Consider the following 21,435-nt stretch of genomic DNA (forward strand, 5'->3'; position numbering starts at 1 on the left):
TATCAAGATTTTTTGGTTACAAAATTTTAATTTAATAAAAATTGTTATTACAAAAACATAAAGGTTAATCACTTTAAACACTCTAGTTTTTCAAAATCATCAAAACTTGAAATAAAAAATCTCAAATCACTTGTTTACAAAAAGTACTTAATTATTACACGAATTGTAGAATTAAAATAATCGTAAGTTTGATTTTAAACGACGTCGTATTACAAAGAAGTTTCTGATATACAAATTATTTTATTATAAATATTAATGCATAAGCATTATCATTTTTTACTAATCAAATTAATAAATAAGATCAAATCTTAAATGACTAAATACTTATTACTATTAAATTAAATTTGAAAAAAGCCGCAGCAACTTGAACTAAAATCGATAAATTTAAGCCAATACACACATTGGTGAGAATGAATAAAATACATCTATAAATATTTGCAACTATACGATTAAAATAAATACAACAATATTGCATCTTTATATAAAATGTTCGGACAAGGTACACTCAAAGCGTACATACATTATTTCAAATATATTAAAGATTATTTCATTCAGTAAATCACCATATTGCCATCAATAGAATTAAATTATATTTGAAAATTATAGCATATCAGAGTATAAAATCATAACGCAATGAACACAAGCATTGAAGTACAAGCATGACCAAACAAAAATAATAAATAATGAGTCGTTTGTTTTCTGATCTCACAATTAATATATCATTTAAAGATAGCAGTAAAATAACTGCAACGATGAAAATACGAATTTATTACAAATTATTATTAATAACATACATGTAACTTTAAGATTATAGGAAATTTTGGACAAATTAATTTTATAAAACTCGCCTAATTAAACATATAATTCGAATTTTTTGAGCTGATCAAAAAATTACTCAAATAATTGATTAAATTGAAAACTTTTTTCAAATTGACCTAGTTGACGAATCAAAATTTTTAGAAAATTATTCTTTTTTACAACTAAAACTACAACTTTTGGTATACTAACATAAGAATATTTCTTAAAAAATGATCTGAAACTCAGGTAGAATTAATTTTACACTCGTAGTAATGTTAGCCACGAAATTAAAAATGAAAGATATTTCATTTTACAAGTAATGTACAATAGACAACGGGAAGAAAACTTTGTACTCTTTTTAGAGTCATCCGTTTACGCCCGTAGAAAAAAGGCGACAAGACCCAAACATATAAATTCAATCATAGTGAGAGACAAAAGAATGCATATAAGTCTGTTGATTAAATACAATAAAGACTTAAAATTATTCAAATAGAGTAAAGAAATTATATGAAAACACATACATAAATTAGTTTTTGAGTTGATGTGTTAACGTTAATATACAAGTTATAATTGTACTTAAGGATGTGAATAATTTGTGATTGCATCAAGATACTCGAAAGAACTCCTCACAATTAGTATTTTTTCCTCAGATAATCCAACACAAAAAGCGTGAACTAAATTTGAATAAGGGTTCCACATATCCATATTATTATTTGTGTATTGTATTAAAAAAAAAAATCGGATATACCCCCGAATAAGAAACAAGAAAAGAAAAATTCAAAGAGATACACGTTAGATAGTGAATTGAATTTAAATTTTGGAGCGCTTAGCTTGGCGAGACTTGGGGGCACGACGCGGTTTTTTTGTAACATCTTCTTCGAGGCAGGAAGTACTTGACCTTTTTTTTGAAGAAACCATAGGTAAAGAGATCGGTGGCGCCATAGGTTCTACTGTAGAAACGCTCGGGTTACTATTACTGCAGCTTGTATGTGTGCATTGCAATAATTGTAGCGATGCAAGTTGCGTCGGAGCTGCAAGTAATGGCTGCACGTTAAGCATCGAATTCATATCTCTTTCGGTTGGACTTTGCGCTGCCATATCAGGAATGGGAATGAAATCTAAGCTTTCGTTGGCTGATGCTTCGACGTTCGAGAGAATACCTTGATTTGCCAAAGCTTGTAGATCTTCTGTGGGTAAAGGTATCGATTGACCGCATCCGAAACAAACTGGTATAGCAGGAGATTTTGATCGCCAATATTGGAGTTCTGTTTTGCATTTATTTAATTCCTGTAAAAGACGTTATTTTTATAATATATAAGAATTTTCAAAAGTTAATAAATCATACCTGTTATTGATGGTTGCTATTTTCAATTAATTAAAATAATGATTTCTCGAATGAACAAATATATTTCGTTCATAATTTCGTTCATAATTCATTTTAATTATGATGAAAAAGACTCAAGAACAATTGGACACTACTCAAATAATAAAATGTACCTTAGTAAATACCTGGAGTAAAGTGCTGAATTTTCTCGACGTTTCTTCGTTCTTTTTATCATTATCATCAAGTCGAGTGGCGTACTCTACTATTTGCTTCTGTTGCTCCGAAATTTTAGACTTGCAATTTTTCAGATCCCTGCGCATGAGGCTTAGCTGACTGTTATACCGTTTCATACCTTGTTTGATTTTACGAATGCGCTTTCGCAAAACCATGTTAGATTGAGGTGGCGACGCTGGAGCAGCAACACTTGAATCCATGCTGGTTCCTGGTTCATCGTTACCAGAACGAGCTGGCGAATTTTCTCCTCCACTACTTCGACCTTTGCCATCCGATACACTAAGAGGAGCTGTTCACAAGAGGAAAACATTTAAAGTAAGAATTAGTAGGGCTTTGCTATTATTTAGTCTTTGATTATTACTTATTATTTATTATAATTATTATTTTTATTATTATTTAATCAGTACTCACATGTAAAGGTTCCAGCTAAATCCAAAAATTCTGCCCCAAAATAAGGAATTTCAGGTAGTGTAGGCTCGATACAATCTTTGAAATATTCCATAGCCATCGTACTCAAGTCAAATAGTTCATCCGTCACTTTGTATGGTCGAGCTAATTTTGGTGTAACTTTAATGTAATGTAATATATTATAAACTTCATCCAATATCTGAAAAGTAATATTTATTTTAGTGCCTTCAACACTTTTGTAATTGAAATGAGTATCATGAAAAATGTAAAGTAAAAATTATGTTCGTACTTCTCCAGGGAAAAAACAACAGTGTTTGCGTTCAATGTGTTTTCCAAAACTCATCTGTAAAAGAGTTAATCTCATATGCAGAGTTTCTATAATGTCACTCTCACATGCCAATGGATGATTACGCCTTGCTGATTCCCTCCTGGGCATTTGAGCTTTAATGGCTTGAAATCTGTTAAGCATTTGTGTTTGAAGTCGCTGAAATGTGGAGTTCAGTAGAGAGCCACAAATTTTGTCCATTTGATGACATACCTTAAATATATTTTAAGCGTAAGAACTTTGATTATAGACATTATTTATCTGTATCATATTTGGTACTTACAGGACGTAAATGAGCAATTGTATTATAATCTAAATAACCCAATATTTTTTGTACTAATTCCAATGGTAAATTCAACAAATTAAAATAGGGAGTATTTTCACTTGAAGACACTGTTGCAATACTATTAGATGCTAAAACAGCTTGTTGCTGCTTTCGATTAGAGGTGGATGGTTCTGCATCATAATTTCTGCGAAGCTCCACAAAACTTGAAGCATCAGGGTTGGTGCCGCTGTTACTTGATTGGCGAGTGGAAACCATTTTGATTTTTGCTTCCTGAAAAGTTAAAGTTGTTTTAAATGAGATACTGTAAATTGAATTATATACTATCTACAGAAAAATTTGTATTAATAAGAAACTATTACGCATGAAAAATAAACTTGCTAAAAATTTATTTTCTAATTCTCAGTAAATTTGTTATACTGGGTAGATAATTACTATCTTTTGGTAATCATGATGAATATTTTTAATTTTAATTTTAATTAAAACTAAAACAAAATTGAAACATGGGTGCAAGATATATTTTAAATACAGCTGCAAGTATATCAATGATAAATTGAACATTCACAGATACCTTTTTTATAAATAAAAACATTAAAAATAAATTAAATGAAAGAACCATTACTCAAAACTTTAAAGTTATGCAAAACTGATTGAATATCAAGTTAAATTCTGCAAAGCTTTTTTAACATTTTTTAACAAAAGTTTATAAGTAATTTTATGAGCAATATTACACTTTATTTTTAAGTTATTAATAATGTTTTTTTATCAATTAAGACAAGAATATGCAATAAAGAAGTATTGACTCTGACTTATGTTCTTAATGCAATAATATAGTATTTACCAGGTTTTAAGGTAAATGCCTTTATGATAGATGATACTTCAAACTCTTTTAACTTTTCATTGATGAAATTTTGTGAAAATAAATAGAAATTGATAAGTTATAGCAAAGAAGCAATAAAATGTCAGTCGGCGCGTTAATAAGCGCAGTGAACAAAGAAAGGATGCGTTTTTATTATAGAATCAGAAATCGAGGCAAAATTTCTCGAGTTGAAAAAAGAGAAAATGTTGAAAACATGACGAGGCTAGGAAAATCAGAGGGAAAGGCGGGCTAGATTAGCATAAGGGACGCTGCTTTTACTGTGTTGGCTGAATATTACCACGGAGAGCGAACCAAACTGGACTTGATAAAATGAGGCACACACACAAACACACAGAGACACTGACACAGCTCCTTGTATACGCGAATAAGTGCAGTGTATTCTCAGTTTTGTCTGCTGCTGAACTGACTGTGCGAATGCATATCCATGTTACACTTGCGCGCACCCATACAGGCGCCCGCTGCACAGTGCACTACAGCAGTTACGCACTATACTGTACGCATCCAACTTGAAGTTTAAAGCCTTAGCAGCGACAGTGACTTGAAGTTTAGAGTTTAAAAAAGTATTTATATCAATTTAACATTCAATTTATGCAGGCATACTTATGATATTTGGACTTCATATTATTTCAACGATAAAACCAATTGTCCAAGATGCGGATAAAATTTGACATGCTTTCAAGATGTGATGTTTTGTATATTTTAGTAAATTGTAGATTTTTTTCACTGATAGTTAAAATGAAGTTTACTTTTCTGCTTTTTATTTTTTGATAGCTTTAAAAAGGATACAAATTGAACGTGTTTTTACATTTTTTAAACATGTCTTTCATATTGTAATAGAAGACTTCGGAAAAAAGCAAGTGAAAGTTTCGTTTTATTATTCTTGAACTCTCCATTAACTTTATAGAAAAGTATTGGCAAAAAATGTAGAAATTATTTTTAAAAAATTCAATTTCTCGCTCATTTCGGAACATTTTTTCAATTGAAATACGTATTTTGAAGGTTTGTGAAATTGATGTAAACGTTAGTGACATCATTGCTTTGTAAAAGGGAGTCTATTTTCAGTAAGAAAGTCACAAAATCTTCAACATTTTTATCATCATTACTATTATTTTTTTAATGTAAAATTCTTTAAATTACACACATTTAAGATATTTTTTGGATGTAATTTGAACACATTTGACTCAGAAGCTATCTTTGAAAAGCACCTGAATTTATTAAAAATAAAATTTTAGCAGAGTTCCGGAAAATTATCACATCTGTTTAAAAAAAAATTTTTTTGATACAAAAAAATACTAGTGATTTTTGTCGTCATCAAGAGTTGAGATTCATTTTACATCGTGAAAGTAAATGAAAATATTCAAATGAAACATTTGAATAATAAGTTTTTTATTAAAAAGCCGTAAAGTTTAATGCTAAAAGAAAAACTTGTCTACTGTGATAGATATATTTAATAAAAAAATAAATACATAATCTCTTACAATGGAGTATCAAATGAAGGACCTCGACAAACCGAGAAGAATTGTATCAAAATTTTCGTAAAAAAACCAAAGCAATACGTTTAAAAACTAGCTCTAGAAAAACTTGGATTTTGAGAGCTATTTTAGTTTTTTTATAAATGTTTAAAAACTTATTTGGAGTAAACTTTTTCCGCTGACGAGTTGATATTTTGATATGAATTATTGATGAGTACTTTTTGACTGTCTGGAATCACCAAAATGTAAACATAAGCGAGGCTTAGTAGCACACACGATTAAGGATTTCGTAATTTCGAATTTCTTTCGAAAAATTATTAGACAATTCGAAAGCAGCACACTCATGGAATGAGAAGTGCGTGTAATACGACCAATCGAATTATTGCTGTAATTGCATCGCTAATAGAAAATATAAATGAGCGATTACGTATGTAGCACTATGTTGCACTTTTCTTTTAGTTTGAGACTGTATTGACCAAGAAAACATAACTCGACTTTTTTGGTAGTATGAATGTCCGCAAATAAATCATTCAATCGGTTTAACATGGTAATTTTCACGGTATTAAATCATTCATCTGAAGCAGGTAAGATGCAAGCTCGATAGGACTTGAATCAGTATTTTTCATTTAAAAAAGCCTCATTTAAACGTGCTTGAATGCTTATGTTACCGATATTTATTAGTTGAAGAGTAATTAGCATTTACAGCAGCAATGCGCAGCGATTAAACTAAAGACACAGTAGTCGGTTGTCAAAAAAAAAAAAAAAAAAAAAAAAATGAGCCAAAACCTTCGGCAACGAATCGACAGGGATTATATAGACAGTATAGCTGGATCAGAAGAGATATAAATGGGAGACGAGGAAAACTGTTGCCTTGGTGAAAAATCAAATGCGCTAAGGCTCGGACTATCGTATAGTGTACTGCATACAAGCGATGGCCGGGGCACTACGGTAAAAATACGCAGACGCACACACCTGTAGGCTCCAATCAGTATATAATAAACAGACTATAAAGCTAACCCGTGGACAAATGTGTGTTGTGTTTATATGTAAACTCTACCTACCTGATAACTATGGAATTAATGATTTTACGAAGCGTGTAGAGAACGGCAATAGCGCATTAGCGTCGATTGAGCAGTGGACCAATAGGCAGGATTACGAGCAAGAAGTCGCGCGTTGGCGAGAATATGCTTAGCGAGCAAGCAACGTGCAGCAGCAAGAAGGCGTCCGAGCCAAGCTCTCGACAATGACAACCGCTCGAAGTTGCTTTTTTTTCGTCGAATTCGATCGGCGGCTGCTACTGAACGCCGCGCAGACACACAAAAACACACGACGTACGATTGCACGATTCTCTCACGGGCCGACGTCTCTCAGAGACAGCGCGTATGGCTGCTGCTGCCGTGTACGCTTGGCTTCTGCTCGATATGACATACTCCCGAGTATATGGAAAGTGTACACAACGCCAACTACACACGCTCAGGTTAAGCCTCCGACTGCTCTCTATACTACTACTACTACTACTAACTGACACTTGCCACTGGCACACAGCATCGTGACAGCTACACGCTTGTTTACGCGACTCAATCGAGAAATTTGCAATCGTTCATCTGGAAAATAGCTGCTGCTTTGCGAGCAGTATCGTTTACTTATTACTCAGCTAAATATATCAGCTACAACATACGGAGCCGGCATATCATTCTCATCCAGATAAACAGTATACAGGCTCGCGTTTACTATTCAGCTTGACATCTCACTGCTGTAGAAACTTTTATTATCATCAAACAATGTCTACATTTACGATCGAGTGCTCTCCATGATTATTGTCAAATATAAAATACACGAGCTCGGACCCAAGAGCCAATCGCAATTGCCGCAGCCACAGCAAAAATAAAACAAAACTAGACGCATGCGTCGCAATTCGCCAATTATTATACATCTTTTTCTCTGAGTGCTTTTGTTGTTTTAGCTTCGTTAAATTGCAAGATTTATTGCTTGATTTCTTTATTTCTATGAACGAGTGAAAACACAAATATACAACGTATATAAATTACTATTGAAAATTTAAAATAACTTGTTTTCGCTGATTTCCAAATAATGACTACTTTTCTTTTAGTTGTGTTTTTCTTCGACTATTTTCCATTAGCTGACATTGCTCAAGTCCATTCACAGACTCTTTATTCGTGTATTAGGGATAAAATAAAGAAATTCATCATTTTTTTATTATAAGAAAAAGATTTTTCGGTAAAGCAGTATTTTCTATGCAACCTAATTTTATGTTACGGCGTCGAGATATCAAATAAAAAATAAGACATAACGTCTTTGTTTTTTTTTATATCTTTGCTTATTTTAAGGCTCCAGGCTGTCATTGCTGACATACATTTAATTCAATTCATTGTGGTTCAATATCTTTGTTAATAGTCAAATTTACACATAATATGAGATACTATAATACAATAATAATACTTATTTAATAGCTTATGCCATTATTGAATTTAAAATTTAAATGTTACATCTTGTACATGCGCAGTGCTTAAAAACCAATTTTGGACTTTGATGACCAGATTCAGAAGCGTTTAACAAATAAGCCAGTTGATGCGTCGGGGAAACACAGAGAGACGTAACTCAATTTAATTCTGTTGCCTATTTTTCATTAACTCATTCATTATTTTAAATAGTAATTCAAAATTCTTTATGTTTGATAAACATTTTACAGTATTTTTGTAGTAGGTTTAATAAGCACAGCAATGCCTATAGACAGCCATGCACATATAATAATGAAAAATTCAAAATATTTTCACGTAAAAAGCTGAAAAGTTTTTAAAAATTAAAAATTTGACATTCTTACATATATCACTGAAAAAAATCTTAGGTGCGTATCCATAAAAAGTGGATAGCTGCATCAGAAAAAGATATTTTGTTGCCACAACAAAATCATTGGGCGATATTTGTCTGCTAAATTTTGCAAAATAATTTTGCTGTGTTAGCAAAATATATTTTTTTGGTTCAGCTGTCCTCTTTTTCTGGATTCACGCCTAAGATTTTTTCAGTGCAAACTGAACATTTCTTACTCAGAGGATTGTATCATCTATTTGGAACAATAATACATTTATTAATTTTACTTGTGTTAAAGATATCTGAGAACTGTTTTCACTTTTTTATTTTGCTTCGACCTTTTAATGGGTAAAAATGTATCAACATGCGGAAATGTTCACAGCGGAAACTACTTTACCGATGGGGGATGAAAATACCTGCATCTAGTAAATATACAATTTTTAAGTACTTGGAATTATATACTTTTTATCCATTGGAATGGATCCCAAATTATTGACTAGTCATTCATCAATTGAGTTTGAGTGATTTCGATGTTTGAATAATTTGTATATAATTATTTCTTATTTTAGTAGCGAAATCGGTTAGTGACATGAGAGTAGTAAACTTGATATCTCCCTAGTATAACGATAACAAAGAGTATCATAAAGATTATGCTGTACGTGAGTTTTTTCTTCGATCACTAAACGGTCATTTGTAAAAAGCCATTAGCTATAAAGCGCTGGAAAGAAGCCTTCATACGAGATAATAAGTAATTCATTGCATCGAAATTAATCTTCTGAACGATGGGACTTTTAGGAACACGTGATTTTTTGTTGTTGTCGAAACTCTCAATAGCGAATCTTGTCTCATATATCTCGATCGGAGAGTGAAAAAAGCTGACAATCTTGGCGATGCAATAAAAGCGTGCGAATTGAAGACGCCAGTGGCACGAGGGTGAATTATTTTTCAATGGCCCAATATTAGACATACGCTCGCGCGCGCTATGTCAGCAACAGAAGCAGCGGAGAATCTCAACTGATGCTCTTTATCTTCTCCGCAGACTTGTAAAGCTACATACTCGCGCACATACACATAAATTGCGCAATCCCACTAAGCCACACACAGACGTACGCGTGTGCACATGCACACAGATGTCACACACTCGTGCGCGATAAAGCTTATATATAGCGCGAAGGGGGATACAGGGTGAGAAAAAGTCAACCACAACACGTTTTTCTTGCTCGAAAAAACGTCTAAGCGCGTATACGTGCCTCGTCGGAAAAATCGCCCGAGTGTGTACACGCGATTATTCGAGTGGTAAAATGTGTTATAATATAATAATGCTTTATCTGGGCAACGCGATAAAGCAATCACGTCTAATCTGATACGAGTCGGTACGTGAGAAGATACATGCTCGATAGATCAAGTGCCATTACTCGCCGGCTGGACAAATGTGGAAGCTCTTCGCTTTACATCGAAATGCTGTTATGGATATCAAGAGACGGATCCTAGACTTTTATTCGTTAGTTATCATTTTCCCGACGAAGCGAGGCGAGCGAGCGCGCGCAAGGTCGATCGATAGAAAATCGTAAGGCGCCCTGCCCAGCGCTCGTCAGTATATATACTCACCTGCACCGGTGTCGCACGCTTTTCGATTACCAAATCAGTTTGCCCGCTGTCGCTGTGTGTATGTGTGTGTGTGCCCTTTGAGAAGCTTTTTTTATATTAATTACAGTAAAGTCTCGTCGTGTACCGGTCGGAGAAAAAGTTTTGCAATTTTTTTTCTTTCCGCGTTCCGAACGCATGATTGACCATCGATACTTTTCGTACAAAAAGTAAGCTACTAATTTAACTACAGATATAAACATACGACCAGTGCGTTCGCATCGAAAATCCCTTTGATCTAGGGCAAAAGAGATATAAGGTATTTTTTTGTGTCCAACTACGTTCAGGTGTTTGGCGATAAATCATCGAGCATGACGGGCGCGAGCAAACATGACTTGGAAAGCGTAGCGGCGACCAAGCCAGCAGCGTCTTCTTCGGAGGGTCAACAAGAGGAAGAGAATAAGGACTGGAGTTGTTGGCAATTGCTCCTGATGCTACTCAATGGTATCAATCACGTACTGGTGCTGCTCGTGACTGGTTACATGGTTTACTTGACTTCTCATCTGACTAAACCTATAGATTACCACGTTCTGCTCTGCACTCTTGGGGTAAGTTCCGAGACACACACACACACACATACACATTCGTTCATATATTCATGGTTTTGTTCGTCTAAATATTTGACCCTCGAGGCTGACTCGCACTCGCGAGCGCCTGTATAGGTAAAAGTTTACGTCTGACTGTAGATATAGCCGAACAACTGTACGAGGCGTGTCCTCGCTATCTTATTCGCTCGCGCGCGCTATAGTGTGGATCTTTGGATGTTTGACGAGCTATTTGGAATTTCATGAATTTTGTTAAGCTCCAGCAGTAGTGTATGGGTAGCTTCAAGTTTTGCTCTCCTGGATTTTCGGATTTTGTGTTAGGCAGCGCACGCAGCAGTAGTATTCCGAGGGAGAAATACGTACGGAGTAGTTTTAATTTGGACTCGAGGGGGACGGGGAAAGCCGGTTCAAAAATAAAATTTTCGACCCTGTTTTCGGCAATTTTTATCGAATATTTCTCTAAAGGGCGCTCTGTAGTGACTTTAATTTTGATGTACTTGAAGTCGCCACTGAGCCTTTTAGAGAAATATTCGATAAAAGTTGCCGAAAACAGGATTGAAAATTTTATTTTCGGCTCGGCTTCGCTACCCCCTCAACGTCGGCTAGTTCGTTAGAAAAAAAAGGTAACACGAGCCATTATTTCTCCGGGGAGAGATGCTTTTAATAAAAGATGAACCGGGCAGCAAACGGCGCCCGTAATTATGAGCAATGCGGACGATTTTGATCGAGTACCTCTTCACGTGTACGATTTTTAATTGCAATAATAATGAGGAGAAAATTAAAAGAAAAAAAAACCTAGACGCGGCGCGGTCTATCGAGTTTCTACGAGGCGCACTCGAGAGTTGATTGTAAACGTTTTTATATAGCAGCAGCAGCTCCGCAAGTAGTATATTTTTACATGGGCAAAAAATATTTAGAGGAGGTGAGAAAATTTTCTGGGTCACGTTCTCGAACGCGCGCGTGTCAGCATATTTAGCTGCACAAAGCCCCGACATAATAGACGTATATGCGTTTTCAAATCTAAATTCCGGGAGACAGTGATTGCTTCGGATTCGAGTCTCGGAGTGCGCACGTCGCGTCGTATGTGTCACGTATATATAAATGATATATATACTTTCAACGCGTCTTTGAGGTGAATTTTTCATCGGGCAAATGGGCGCGTTTGCTGCTGCTGCTGCATTAACGAGCTGATCGCGTCGACTGAAATATCGGAATTGAAACGATATACGTGCGGGGGGGCCTCTAATTGGCCAGGAATTACTGCGATCGTGCGCTCGTGTGTACACATTAGGACAATCGCGGAGGAGCGCGTAATCGACTATCGCGCTAGAGCTATCGATACATATGCCCGGCTGCACTTACAGCGAAATTAACTCCGAGTGCATTTGCGAATGCATTAGCCGCGCTTTGGAGCCGCCGCCCAGGCAGTCATTTTAATCTTTTTTTTTATTGCAGTACGTCCTGTTCATGTCGCAGGCCATCGTCTCGCTGGGAGGCACGAATCTCTGGAGCAGGTTCCTGTCGCGTCGCACCAACAGCCACCTCCACTGGATCCTGCAGGTGCTGGGGGCTGTGTGCTTCGTCGCCGGGGTCATCGTCATCTACCTGGACAAGCAGCGTCACTTCAGGTCGGTCCACGCGAAGCTGGGCATCGTCTCGGTCGGCGCCGCGGCCTTCATCTTCCTCTCGGGCGTCTTCTCGCTGTTCGCCTTCAGGCTGCGCAAGCTGGTCAAGCCGCTGCTGAGCAAATTCACCCACAACACTCTGGGCTTGGCGTGCTTCGCCGTGGGCATCGCCGCCCAGTGCTACGGCTACAAGAAGCACTGGATGGTCACCAACAAGGCCGACCACATGAAAGACTACCTGATCGCGGCGACGGCCGGCATCGCTCTCGTCTCCGTGATAGGTGCTTTGCGCACCTGGTACGGTCAGCTGAAGGGTCTCGTTAGGCCGTACCTCTAAGCGAAATTCAATCCAATTGACTTTGTGGCTCGTAGCTCACGGGCACTCGTAATGGGCCTCGACGCGAAATTCGTTCGTTCGGTCGTTTGGTCGATGACGCGTTGACGAGTCGCGCGACGACGCTGCTGCCGCTGCACCAGTCCATCTTTTGCCACGGCGAGTTTATCGAGCTGTACGGAGCGCGTCGGCTGATATGGAACGAAAAAAAGGAAGGTACTCGACGCGCGTACCTGACACTCGATATTTTTTCGGAGAAATAAAAGTTATTCGTTTGATATGAAGTTTTTTCCTCACTCTCTCGAAAAAAAAATTGCTATAGCCAACGTATATATAGATGGAATTGAAATTAGGCCTTGGGCGGCGCCGCACGATGCAATAATCGTCGAGCTCGAGCATTTAGCTGCGTACAAACTCCATTGTATACATCTAGTCCACTTGAATTATCAATAGCCGGGCCGGGCCTGGCCGTTCAACAAGTACCTGTGGTTCTTAATCAATGTAAAATGCCAAGCACAACAGCTGCGCACGCAGTTGGAGATGCAATCGTACGTGTGTGCTGCTGCTGGATGCAAGTATCCTCCCAGGCGCCCACGCATATGGTGCCGTGCAATATAGGTATATACTTACATAAGATTGATTCGCTCGTACGGGGTCGGAAGGCTGAACGAAGCAGCAAATGCGTTAGACGTTAGAGGCACATCATCGGATGTTCATTAGCTCGTCGGCGCATGTATGTACTATGTGTGCGCGCGTGGAGAGCATTTGCGATGAAGCTTATACTGAGCGGCGAGCGCACATAATAAGCGCGTCAATAATCGCGCCCGCAACGCGCCGCGTCAGGAGCTTATGCGCCCTCGCGCCCGCACCCGCGCCCGAGCTGTTGCAGGTAATGCCTATTAAACGAGCCTTGCAAATCGACCGTTTATGCCTCTGCGTGTGCATGGCCGAGGATATTGCCGGAGAATATAACGCAGCTGGCCCAGCTACCTGCTCTGCAACGCCTCTCTTTTATGCAAGCAGCTCCCATAGTACAGTGCGCCACTGCGTACGAGAATATCGGCTGCAGCTTTGAACGCGCTACACGCACACGTCCGAGAGCGATAGAGCTTAAATATTCATTTGTGTTTAGGATGAAATCAATGCTTTAGCCAAAGTATGTATATATCTTATGTAAAGTCGCTACTGGCTGGTCCGGTGGCGCTCGAGTGTGCCGCTTTACGAGCTCGCCATAAACTCGCTAAATAGTGAAATATAGATAGGCAGAGAGTACTTAGCGAGAAAATATTTTAGCCGATACCGAGTGAGGCAAAGGGTATACATGCGTGTGTAAATAAATTGACCAATGATCGTGTACTATCGAGAATTTTTATATTTATTTTCAAGTCGCATCGCTCTCTCGCTTACCATATAATACCCAAACAGTTATTCATAATGTAACAAAATTTTCATTTATTGTACAGTTAATAAAAAATCTATATCAACGATTCGATATAACGACTTCCATGAAAGGACAATTTCTCCACCCAACCATTACCTTCCTTATTTAATAATTTTAACTGTATAGCACGTAACCAATAGCACGTCGGAAAGTAGGAAAATTTAACGATAAATATTTACTCAAACAAACTGTCTGTACAAACACGTTTTATACATTGTTCATTAAATTAATCGTGTACAAAAGCAAACAATCGGCATTTAGTATTTCACACTTATCGACACATCCATTTGTCTCTCCGCTATTATTTAATGCTCAAACTTTTAAGTTTATTCATCTATCGATTACTTGCAATCGCTCATGCGCATGCACACACTTATACGCATATATACGCACACGTATCTCGCAATTTTTTTCCTCCCTATAATGTAACTTTTATGAATAATAATTTAATCTCGTGATATTTCGTACTTAAAATTACCTTCGTATTTCGTTCTCGTTATGCCTATATGTTTAGTACATAACAAATAGCTTTAATATTTAATTATCCACGTATTATTAAACATGTACCTCCCCTTGCATACATACTTACATACATATATACGTTCATATATGTTTACGTCGTGGTAATTTTACAAAAAATGCAGTGCTTGTTAAAACTCGTGTTATTTTTTTACTTTTTTTATAATACGTTAGTCAATTTAATTAAACTTTGCTGCTCCTTTCTTTTTCATGAATAATACACAACAAGCGCGATCGATAGATATATTTACAAAAAAATTACATGAAGCTGTGAAAATTTTTTTTTCATCTACCTATCTAAAGAATATATTTATAAATATACTTTGAGTATAATCTTTAGTACGTATTTTGGTTGGTGGCTTTTAAAAAATTAATTTACTCGGAAATTATGAAAAACGTCTGCACATGTATCCACGTACGTACATTATGTATGTATTTGAAAAAGCTGGCGTACTTTTATATACAGTTTATGCTCCAGTTTACTACACATTAATTTTTTTAATATTTTTTTGTTATTCGCTTTGATTCCATAGACGACGTGGAATGGATGAGAAAGCAATTGATTCGATAATTCATTCGATAGCTCCATTTTATTCTCAATTAAAATGATAGCTTAATGTAATTCACAAAGATTTCGGTGATTGTACAATGTAAACAGGTTCATAAATATAATAATACAACAAATTCATGCACATTTAAAAAATTATCGAGCTTAGATATGAAAATATAATTACACCGGTGCACTTCGTTTTATCAGTCTAGATCTATAATCGCTTTTTACACGTGTGATATCGGTCGAAACTCGTCATCCTACCAACGGATGTATTTTTTTTAATATTCTCGCATTCTGCTGGTGATTTATTCATAACAGTCCCACATTCGTACGAAAATTAATTGATGTTTTATACATTAGAGGACTCGAGCGTGGCCGGGAGCATGAAAAATTATCACAACGCGCGCACATGCAGGCTATCTTTTGGCTGCTATCTGCGCGCGCGCTATTACGAGTTTATTTAGTTGCGACGCCAAAAATGCATCAAAGCACCCTCTTTTTCATGGGCCATTTTAGAGGAGAGAGGGCCGGGAAAAAAGTGAACTTTGCGTCCAACCGCTTTTTTGCCGCGTACGTGTGTATCAAATTACTTAAAAAAAGAGGAGGGTGGTGGAAATAAAGAGGTATACTCGGGGCCTAAAGGAAGTGCAGTCTCATGGGATCGTTTGTCTCTTGCGTATATAATGGAGCGAGCAACAAAAAAGAGCCCGATCTGCAACGTTTGCAGGCACAAATTTTCCGGGAGTCAATCATCAAGTCCAATGTATCTCTTTGTCGCATTTTGTTGCTGTTGCCGACGTTTTTTCTAGCTTCTTTTCGTTTTTGTCGTCACTCAGCGTTTCTTTGTTTACACTCTTTTTTTTTACCAGAGTCCCAAGAGTACTTTTTTCTATACTTCGTTGTTCGAGAGGCCTTCGCTTTGTTTCTTTCAGCACACATACACGTAATCAATGACAAAAAAGTTGAATGACTTTTCGATCATCGTATCTTCGGCAACTTTGTTCCCGATGTAGGAATCAATAGAGATTAAACCCGACGCTGATTTGTAAGTGCACGAGTTGCAACGATGACATTCGTGCGAGTAGAGCAATTTTTCAACGGTGACAATTATTACACGCAATAATCTCTCCGTTACATGGTTCGAAAGCTCGAAAAAAACTACGGCAGCTAGTCGAGAAGAGTTTACGATCGCAAAATGGCTATTTGTACGAGTCGTTGTAAGGTCGTTGCTGCAAATGAACAATAATTATGCCAGGCTGTATATGTGTGCGCGCGTGGAAAACCACAGCAGCACTCGGGAGTCAGCCGCCGCGTGAAATTCTCTACCTGAGCCGTGCGTGCATATGCGCTTGCCTGTCAATTTCGACGAAGCGTGAGCGACAAGAAGCTTTATAAAGGTTTGCACAGTTCGCTAAACAAAAAGCCTGCGCGTGTATACATAGAGGCAAGTCGGTGCGAGAGTGTGATAACGTGCAGACGCGTAAAAAGGGCGCGCGGCGTGTGTGCAGCGCAAGAAAACTCCACGGGGCTACGTTATATACACGGCGCGCATACATTACGCGTACACGAGACAAGAGGGAGCTTTTGGTCCTCGAGACTTTTTGAATTATGAAAATGCGAGGCCCTGTGCCTCTCGCTGCCGCCGCCACCGCGTGATAAGTGCGTGCAATTTCTGCGGCTTTTTTCTCATTTAATTCGCCAGCGCGCAAAAGATGAAAAGGGCGATTCCGTCACGCAGCTAGAAATTAAATCAAACTCGACGTCGGAAGCCTTTCGAAGCGATACTTTATTTCACTTTGATCGTGATTAATTCCTCGGTCGTCGTTCCGTCGAGTCGTTGGCCAGCGTACAAACAAACTTGGCCATTTCACGTGTGCTCGTCGCGGCCGCCGCTGCTGCTGCACGTATAGTATGTGTGACTTCCACGTGCGCCCTGTATAGCGTTAATTACACGCGAACGTGCAAAAGGGAATGGTCAAGAAGACGGAAAAGTGAGAGAGAGAAAGGCAAAGAGCTTTCTAGACTTTGACATTAGGATATAGCCCGCTGAGCTGAGCTCTATGCTTAACCAACCTCTTTTTCTCTTTTCAACTTAACACGCGGATAATTTTATTCCCTTTGTCTTTCTTATTCAATTGATAATGCTAAGCGTACACTATTGGGAACCGAGTTATTATTACCATCTAGCAGAATATATGTATATAGCACACTCGCACTCACAAAATATACTCGTTTTAAGGGTCGGGAACATCTATTATATATATGTGGCTACTCGTGAAAAATTTTCCACTTGACTGGAAAATTCCAGACAACGAGTATCTATTGAGAAAGGAAGAAAGAGACACAAAGCCGGTGGAAAAGCCTCTCGCTCTCTTTCTCAAATAGAAGAGCCTCAAAAGTTCAAGAAGGCCAGTTATTTGGGGGGCGACCACAAAGTGTAGTGACCATGAGAGGAAGAGGAAGAGAAAGAGAGAACAGGCGGTACTGAAGGACTTTATAACCAACCCCAAGCAACTAGCCCTGAGAATCAATAACTCGTCTATATTTGAAAAAGTCACGCTCTCGAGCTCTGAGCCTCGCTAAAGAGATAAGGAATAAAGTTAAGAGAGATCGAAAAAATCAGAAATAGTCAAAATACGTATTTGCAGAGGACGAAAGTTTTTGCTTGATAATTCGCTCCCTGATCAACGATAAAGAGATTTTGAAAACGAGAAGAGATATCGTGAATCGATTTTTAAGAACTGGCAGAATTTAAAGCTGATTCGAACGTGCGGGATTTTAACTTGCGGAATGAACTTGCGGTGCGTCGGTCCATCAAACTTGATTAAATACGAATTTTATCTTTTAAGAATTTTCCAATAATATCGGAGATGCCTGCCGCTTTTATATAGTTGCTCGCTTGCAACACATGCCCGCAAAAATCAATGCGATAATGAACAAAAGATATACCTCTCTCTATATTTTCATCATCTTTCGTTGAGGTGTGCTTTGTTGATATCTAAAATGCGTTATGCTAAAAATCCTACATGCACGGAATCATAACATCGTTTTCATAAATACGGCAAACTACGTTTTATTGTGTTCTATATAGAACAAAATTTTCACCACGTACTAACTTAGTTAATTTTATCGACTAAAAACTGTATAAGAGTTTATTTTCACGGTGGATTCGTTTACTAATAGGGATATCGAAATTCGAAGATGAGGTAAAAATGAGATCTTTTGCAACAAGTTTTCCGAGATTTTCATCCAGTATTTTACTAAACAATAACGATACTGTTGTATAGGCAACGATAAAACGGAGGTATCTGAAAAGGTTCGGTAACGATCGCAATACAATGCGTTGGAAAATACTTGCAGTTTATTTTTGCTTCGGCGTTGGCCTGCACTCACGCAAAGGGGCAATAAAAAATTCCTGTGAAAGGACTACCAAATCGATTGGGGAAGAGATCAATATGCTCGGCATGTTAAATCGTTAAAACTATCGGAAGACTGCGTAAAGTATGCATCGAAAAATGTCATAATTCACTCCTCTCTCAGATGCGATGTATGGTACAAGATCATATACCGACGGTCGGTAAAACAGCCGGCGCAATATTTACAATTGTTACACGGGATGCGCACGTCGGAGTATAAGTACGAAGTTTCAGTCGGACAGCCAGAGTTGAACCCAGGTGGAAGTTCGCCGACAACATCCTTAGCTGCCCGCGTAGTCGTAGATGTGCTGCAGGGCGAGCTTGAGGGCCGTGCCGAGGGTGAGGAGGGCCGAGCAGGCGATGACCGAGGGCGAGCTGGCGAGGCTGTGCTGCATGGCCGCGGGATTGTCACCGTTGAAGATGTGCACCATGACGCGTCCGGGCGTGGCGTTGCTCGCCTCGCAGGTGTAATTGCCGGAGTGGCGGCCGGCGGCGCGCGGCACCTCGAGCCACGACTCCCGGGCCACCAGGTCGGTGCTCACGTTCACCCCCTGGTCCACGTCGTAGTTGATCATGCGCTTGTTGTGATACCAGAACAGGAACGACGGCTGCTCCGTCGACTTTTTCACGAGGCAGTGCAGCTGCAGGGTGCTGCCCGGCCGCACGAACTTCTCGCTCGGTCCGCTAATCTCCGCTTTCGCCTCTGCAAAAATCATCGACAAAATTCGAATTAACCAGTTTGAATTTGATCTATTTTAGAAATATATACTCTTTTCTACATAAATCAATGTCAGGCAAGATATATGTATACTTATTATAACTATAGCAGCGTGTTAAACATATGATTATTTTGGGGAAACGATGGAAAATTATAACGCCAAAAGTAGGTCGCTGCAAAAAAAAAAAAAGGAAAAACTTTTGGCTGACAGCGATGTTTGAAAAGTTTTTTCCTTCTCAAACAATGGTAGAAGCCGCATAATTCATAAAAATGACTAACACAATTACTTTCATCGGGCGGAAATTAAGAAAAAAACGTTTCACAATGCATGCTTGAAAAATTACAGCTCTCCGCGGGATTGTATTACGATCCGCTCGAATTCCAAACGCGTGATTTGGGAAAACACAATCGATGGGAGCAGAAGTAACGCAGAATCCAGAAACGGGCTATTATTCTTTGCGGAAAGCAGACTTGCGCGACACTGGTAAAAATTTCATGCGATTTCAATGGTAGAATAAAACTTCCATTCTTCATGCCTGTCGGAATTTCAACGAAACGCGCGTGTACGTTAAAAAAAAAAAAAAAAGAAAAAAAAAAGAAGAAGGAAAAACTAATATTTAGCTAGCTATATTAAGGCAATTTCTTAGCGATGTGTGGGGGGCGGAGGCAGACTGTAAGCGGCTTCATGTATAACAAAGTGAAAGGGTTAATCCCTATTATTTTATCTCAAACCGTTATATATCCGGCCGAGCTGGGATATGGTCGAGCGAGAGAGAGAGAGAGAGAGAGAGGCCAGTAGTAGAAAGCTTGTACTAGAAAAGAGGGTTTATTGGTTGGAGAAGCCGCACGGAAAGACATATGAGCTTGACTCCCGGAACGGGGGAGTTGCGGCAGTTTAGGAAAGGGACACGCGCGCCGCGTACACCAGGCCACTATGAGAAAGAGGAGAGAGAGAAAAAAACGGCGGATATTCGACTTTTTTATCGAAGAAAGCTTCCTCTCTCTTGCCTCCCTCCCTGCCTCTCTCTGTCTTGCACATATTCTACGCCGGTAAGCGTTCCGATTCATGAATAATGGAAGCCTCGCCCGGCGCGTAGTTTTCTTTTCATATAAATAAATACATGAATAAGTAAGCGCGCGTGTAAAACTAGGCGAGGCGTTAATTCGTCGCTTCCACTTTCACTCGGCGACGAGAGAGAAAAAAGCTTACGAGTGAAAGCTCGTTAATACGCGACTTAAAACCAAAAGCGAGCACAAGAAAATATCCTTGCGCCAGTTTCGCGAGCGCATTATGCCGAGCGCGTTTGCAACGTTACACGAGCTGTGGCTCCCCACCCGTTAACTTTTGTCTTTTTTTATCCATTTTATTTTGCGCATCCACTGCGCTGCATTACAATGAGAATTTTAACGAGAAAGAAATTTTCATCCGATCCGCTGGAGTTCCGTAATATAGATATGTAATTCGACGCCGACTATAGTATTGACATATCATCGAGCTCGCGAGACCGCGAAATCGATAATCGATTTTGCGCGCTATATACACTGCTAAGTTCAATGGACTGAATTTTACTTTAACCTATGTATAATAAATATAATAATGCATATACAGCTCTTTCAATCGCAATGAAATATAACGTGACTAGAATCTACATTCAATTCGCCTCCTTTGTCGAAACATTTTGCCGACTCAAAAAAAAAAAAGGAAACCAAGTTAACCGAAGAATCCTTTAAAAGGCAGGTCTACAATTTATACGCAATTAAGCAAGATGAAGCTCTTTCACGAGCGACAAAACATATCTTGCAAAAAAAAAAAGTTAAATATGGTCTTTGGAAATTGTTTATGATTGTATATAGCCGAGTAGGACGCCAGAGGTTCCTGCGGGGATTATGCAAATCATTCGTCAGAACAATTTGCAAGTCGAACTAAGATCTTGGTTCTAAAATTATAGAATACGTCGCGCTACGCTCGAATGAATATGCAGCGACGCGAGAGACAAGCACAGAAGTTGACCTATCGACGCAAAAGTAATTGATGAAATTAGCGAGCATAATTTTTTTGTTTTATTTATGCCCTTGTCGCGTAAAAT

General features: G+C 38.4%; 3 protein-coding genes across 9 annotated transcripts in view; 1 reads left to right on the plus strand and 2 right to left on the minus strand.

Annotated features, from left to right (window-relative positions):
- Positions 1-919: 919 nt before the first annotated feature.
- LOC106651384 (F-box only protein 28) lies at positions 920-7,349 on the minus strand. Of its 6 annotated transcripts, none has more exons than XM_014369852.2 (6): positions 6,786-7,349; positions 3,373-3,645; positions 3,054-3,302; positions 2,768-2,963; positions 2,296-2,645; positions 920-2,085 (listed from the first exon to the last, which is right to left on the minus strand). In XM_014369852.2, the coding sequence occupies exons 2-6, from the start codon at positions 3,628-3,630 to the stop codon at positions 1,609-1,611; spliced, it is 1,530 nt and encodes a 509-aa protein (XP_014225338.1). In that variant the 5' UTR covers positions 3,631-3,645; positions 6,786-7,349; the 3' UTR covers positions 920-1,608. The 6 variants fall into 6 exon arrangements, with proteins under 6 accessions (XP_014225338.1, XP_014225342.1, XP_014225341.1 ...); XM_014369856.2 differs by having other exon boundaries at positions 2,308-2,645; positions 6,786-7,348; XM_014369855.2 differs by lacking the exon at positions 6,786-7,349 and adding an exon at positions 5,731-5,782.
- Positions 7,350-10,086: 2,737 nt separating this feature from the next.
- Positions 10,087-13,955, plus strand: LOC106651301 (cytochrome b561 domain-containing protein 1-like). The gene is made up of 3 exons (XM_014369740.2): positions 10,087-10,367; positions 10,485-10,745; positions 12,198-13,955. Exons 2-3 carry the CDS (start codon positions 10,509-10,511, stop codon positions 12,702-12,704), a joined length of 744 nt encoding a protein of 247 aa, XP_014225226.2. The 5' UTR covers positions 10,087-10,367; positions 10,485-10,508; the 3' UTR covers positions 12,705-13,955.
- A 100-nt stretch (positions 13,956-14,055) lies between these two features.
- Positions 14,056-21,435, minus strand: part of LOC106651302 — a 77,809-nt gene continuing 70,429 nt past the window's right edge. For both annotated transcript variants that reach the window (XM_023462204.1, XM_023462203.1), the window contains one exon: positions 14,056-19,333. In XM_023462204.1, the coding sequence (XP_023317972.1) occupies positions 18,912-19,333 (422 nt within the window). In that variant the 3' untranslated portion in view covers positions 14,056-18,911. The remainder of the gene's footprint in view (positions 19,334-21,435) is intronic.

This window comes from Trichogramma pretiosum, unplaced genomic scaffold (assembly GCF_000599845.2).
Source record: "Trichogramma pretiosum strain Unisexual culture from Peru unplaced genomic scaffold, Tpre_2.0 scaffold9, whole genome shotgun sequence".
NCBI classification, from domain to species: domain Eukaryota; kingdom Metazoa; phylum Arthropoda; class Insecta; order Hymenoptera; family Trichogrammatidae; genus Trichogramma; species Trichogramma pretiosum.

Coding starts and splice junctions, on each gene's coding strand:
- LOC106651301 (XM_014369740.2), top strand. CDS start 10,509: ATGACGGGCGCGAGCAAACATGACTTGGAAAGCGTAGCGGCGACCAAG. Junction 10,746..12,197: donor TTCTGCTCTGCACTCTTGGG/GTAAGTTCCGAG, acceptor TTTTTATTGCAG/TACGTCCTGTTCATGTCGCA.
- LOC106651384 (XM_014369852.2), bottom strand. CDS start 3,630: ATGGTTTCCACTCGCCAATCAAGTAACAGCGGCACCAACCCTGATGCT. Junction 2,964..3,053: donor GTTGTTTTTTCCCTGGAGAA/GTACGAACATAA, acceptor ATTACTTTTCAG/ATATTGGATGAAGTTTATAA. Junction 2,646..2,767: donor TTTAGCTGGAACCTTTACAT/GTGAGTACTGAT, acceptor TCTTGTGAACAG/CTCCTCTTAGTGTATCGGAT.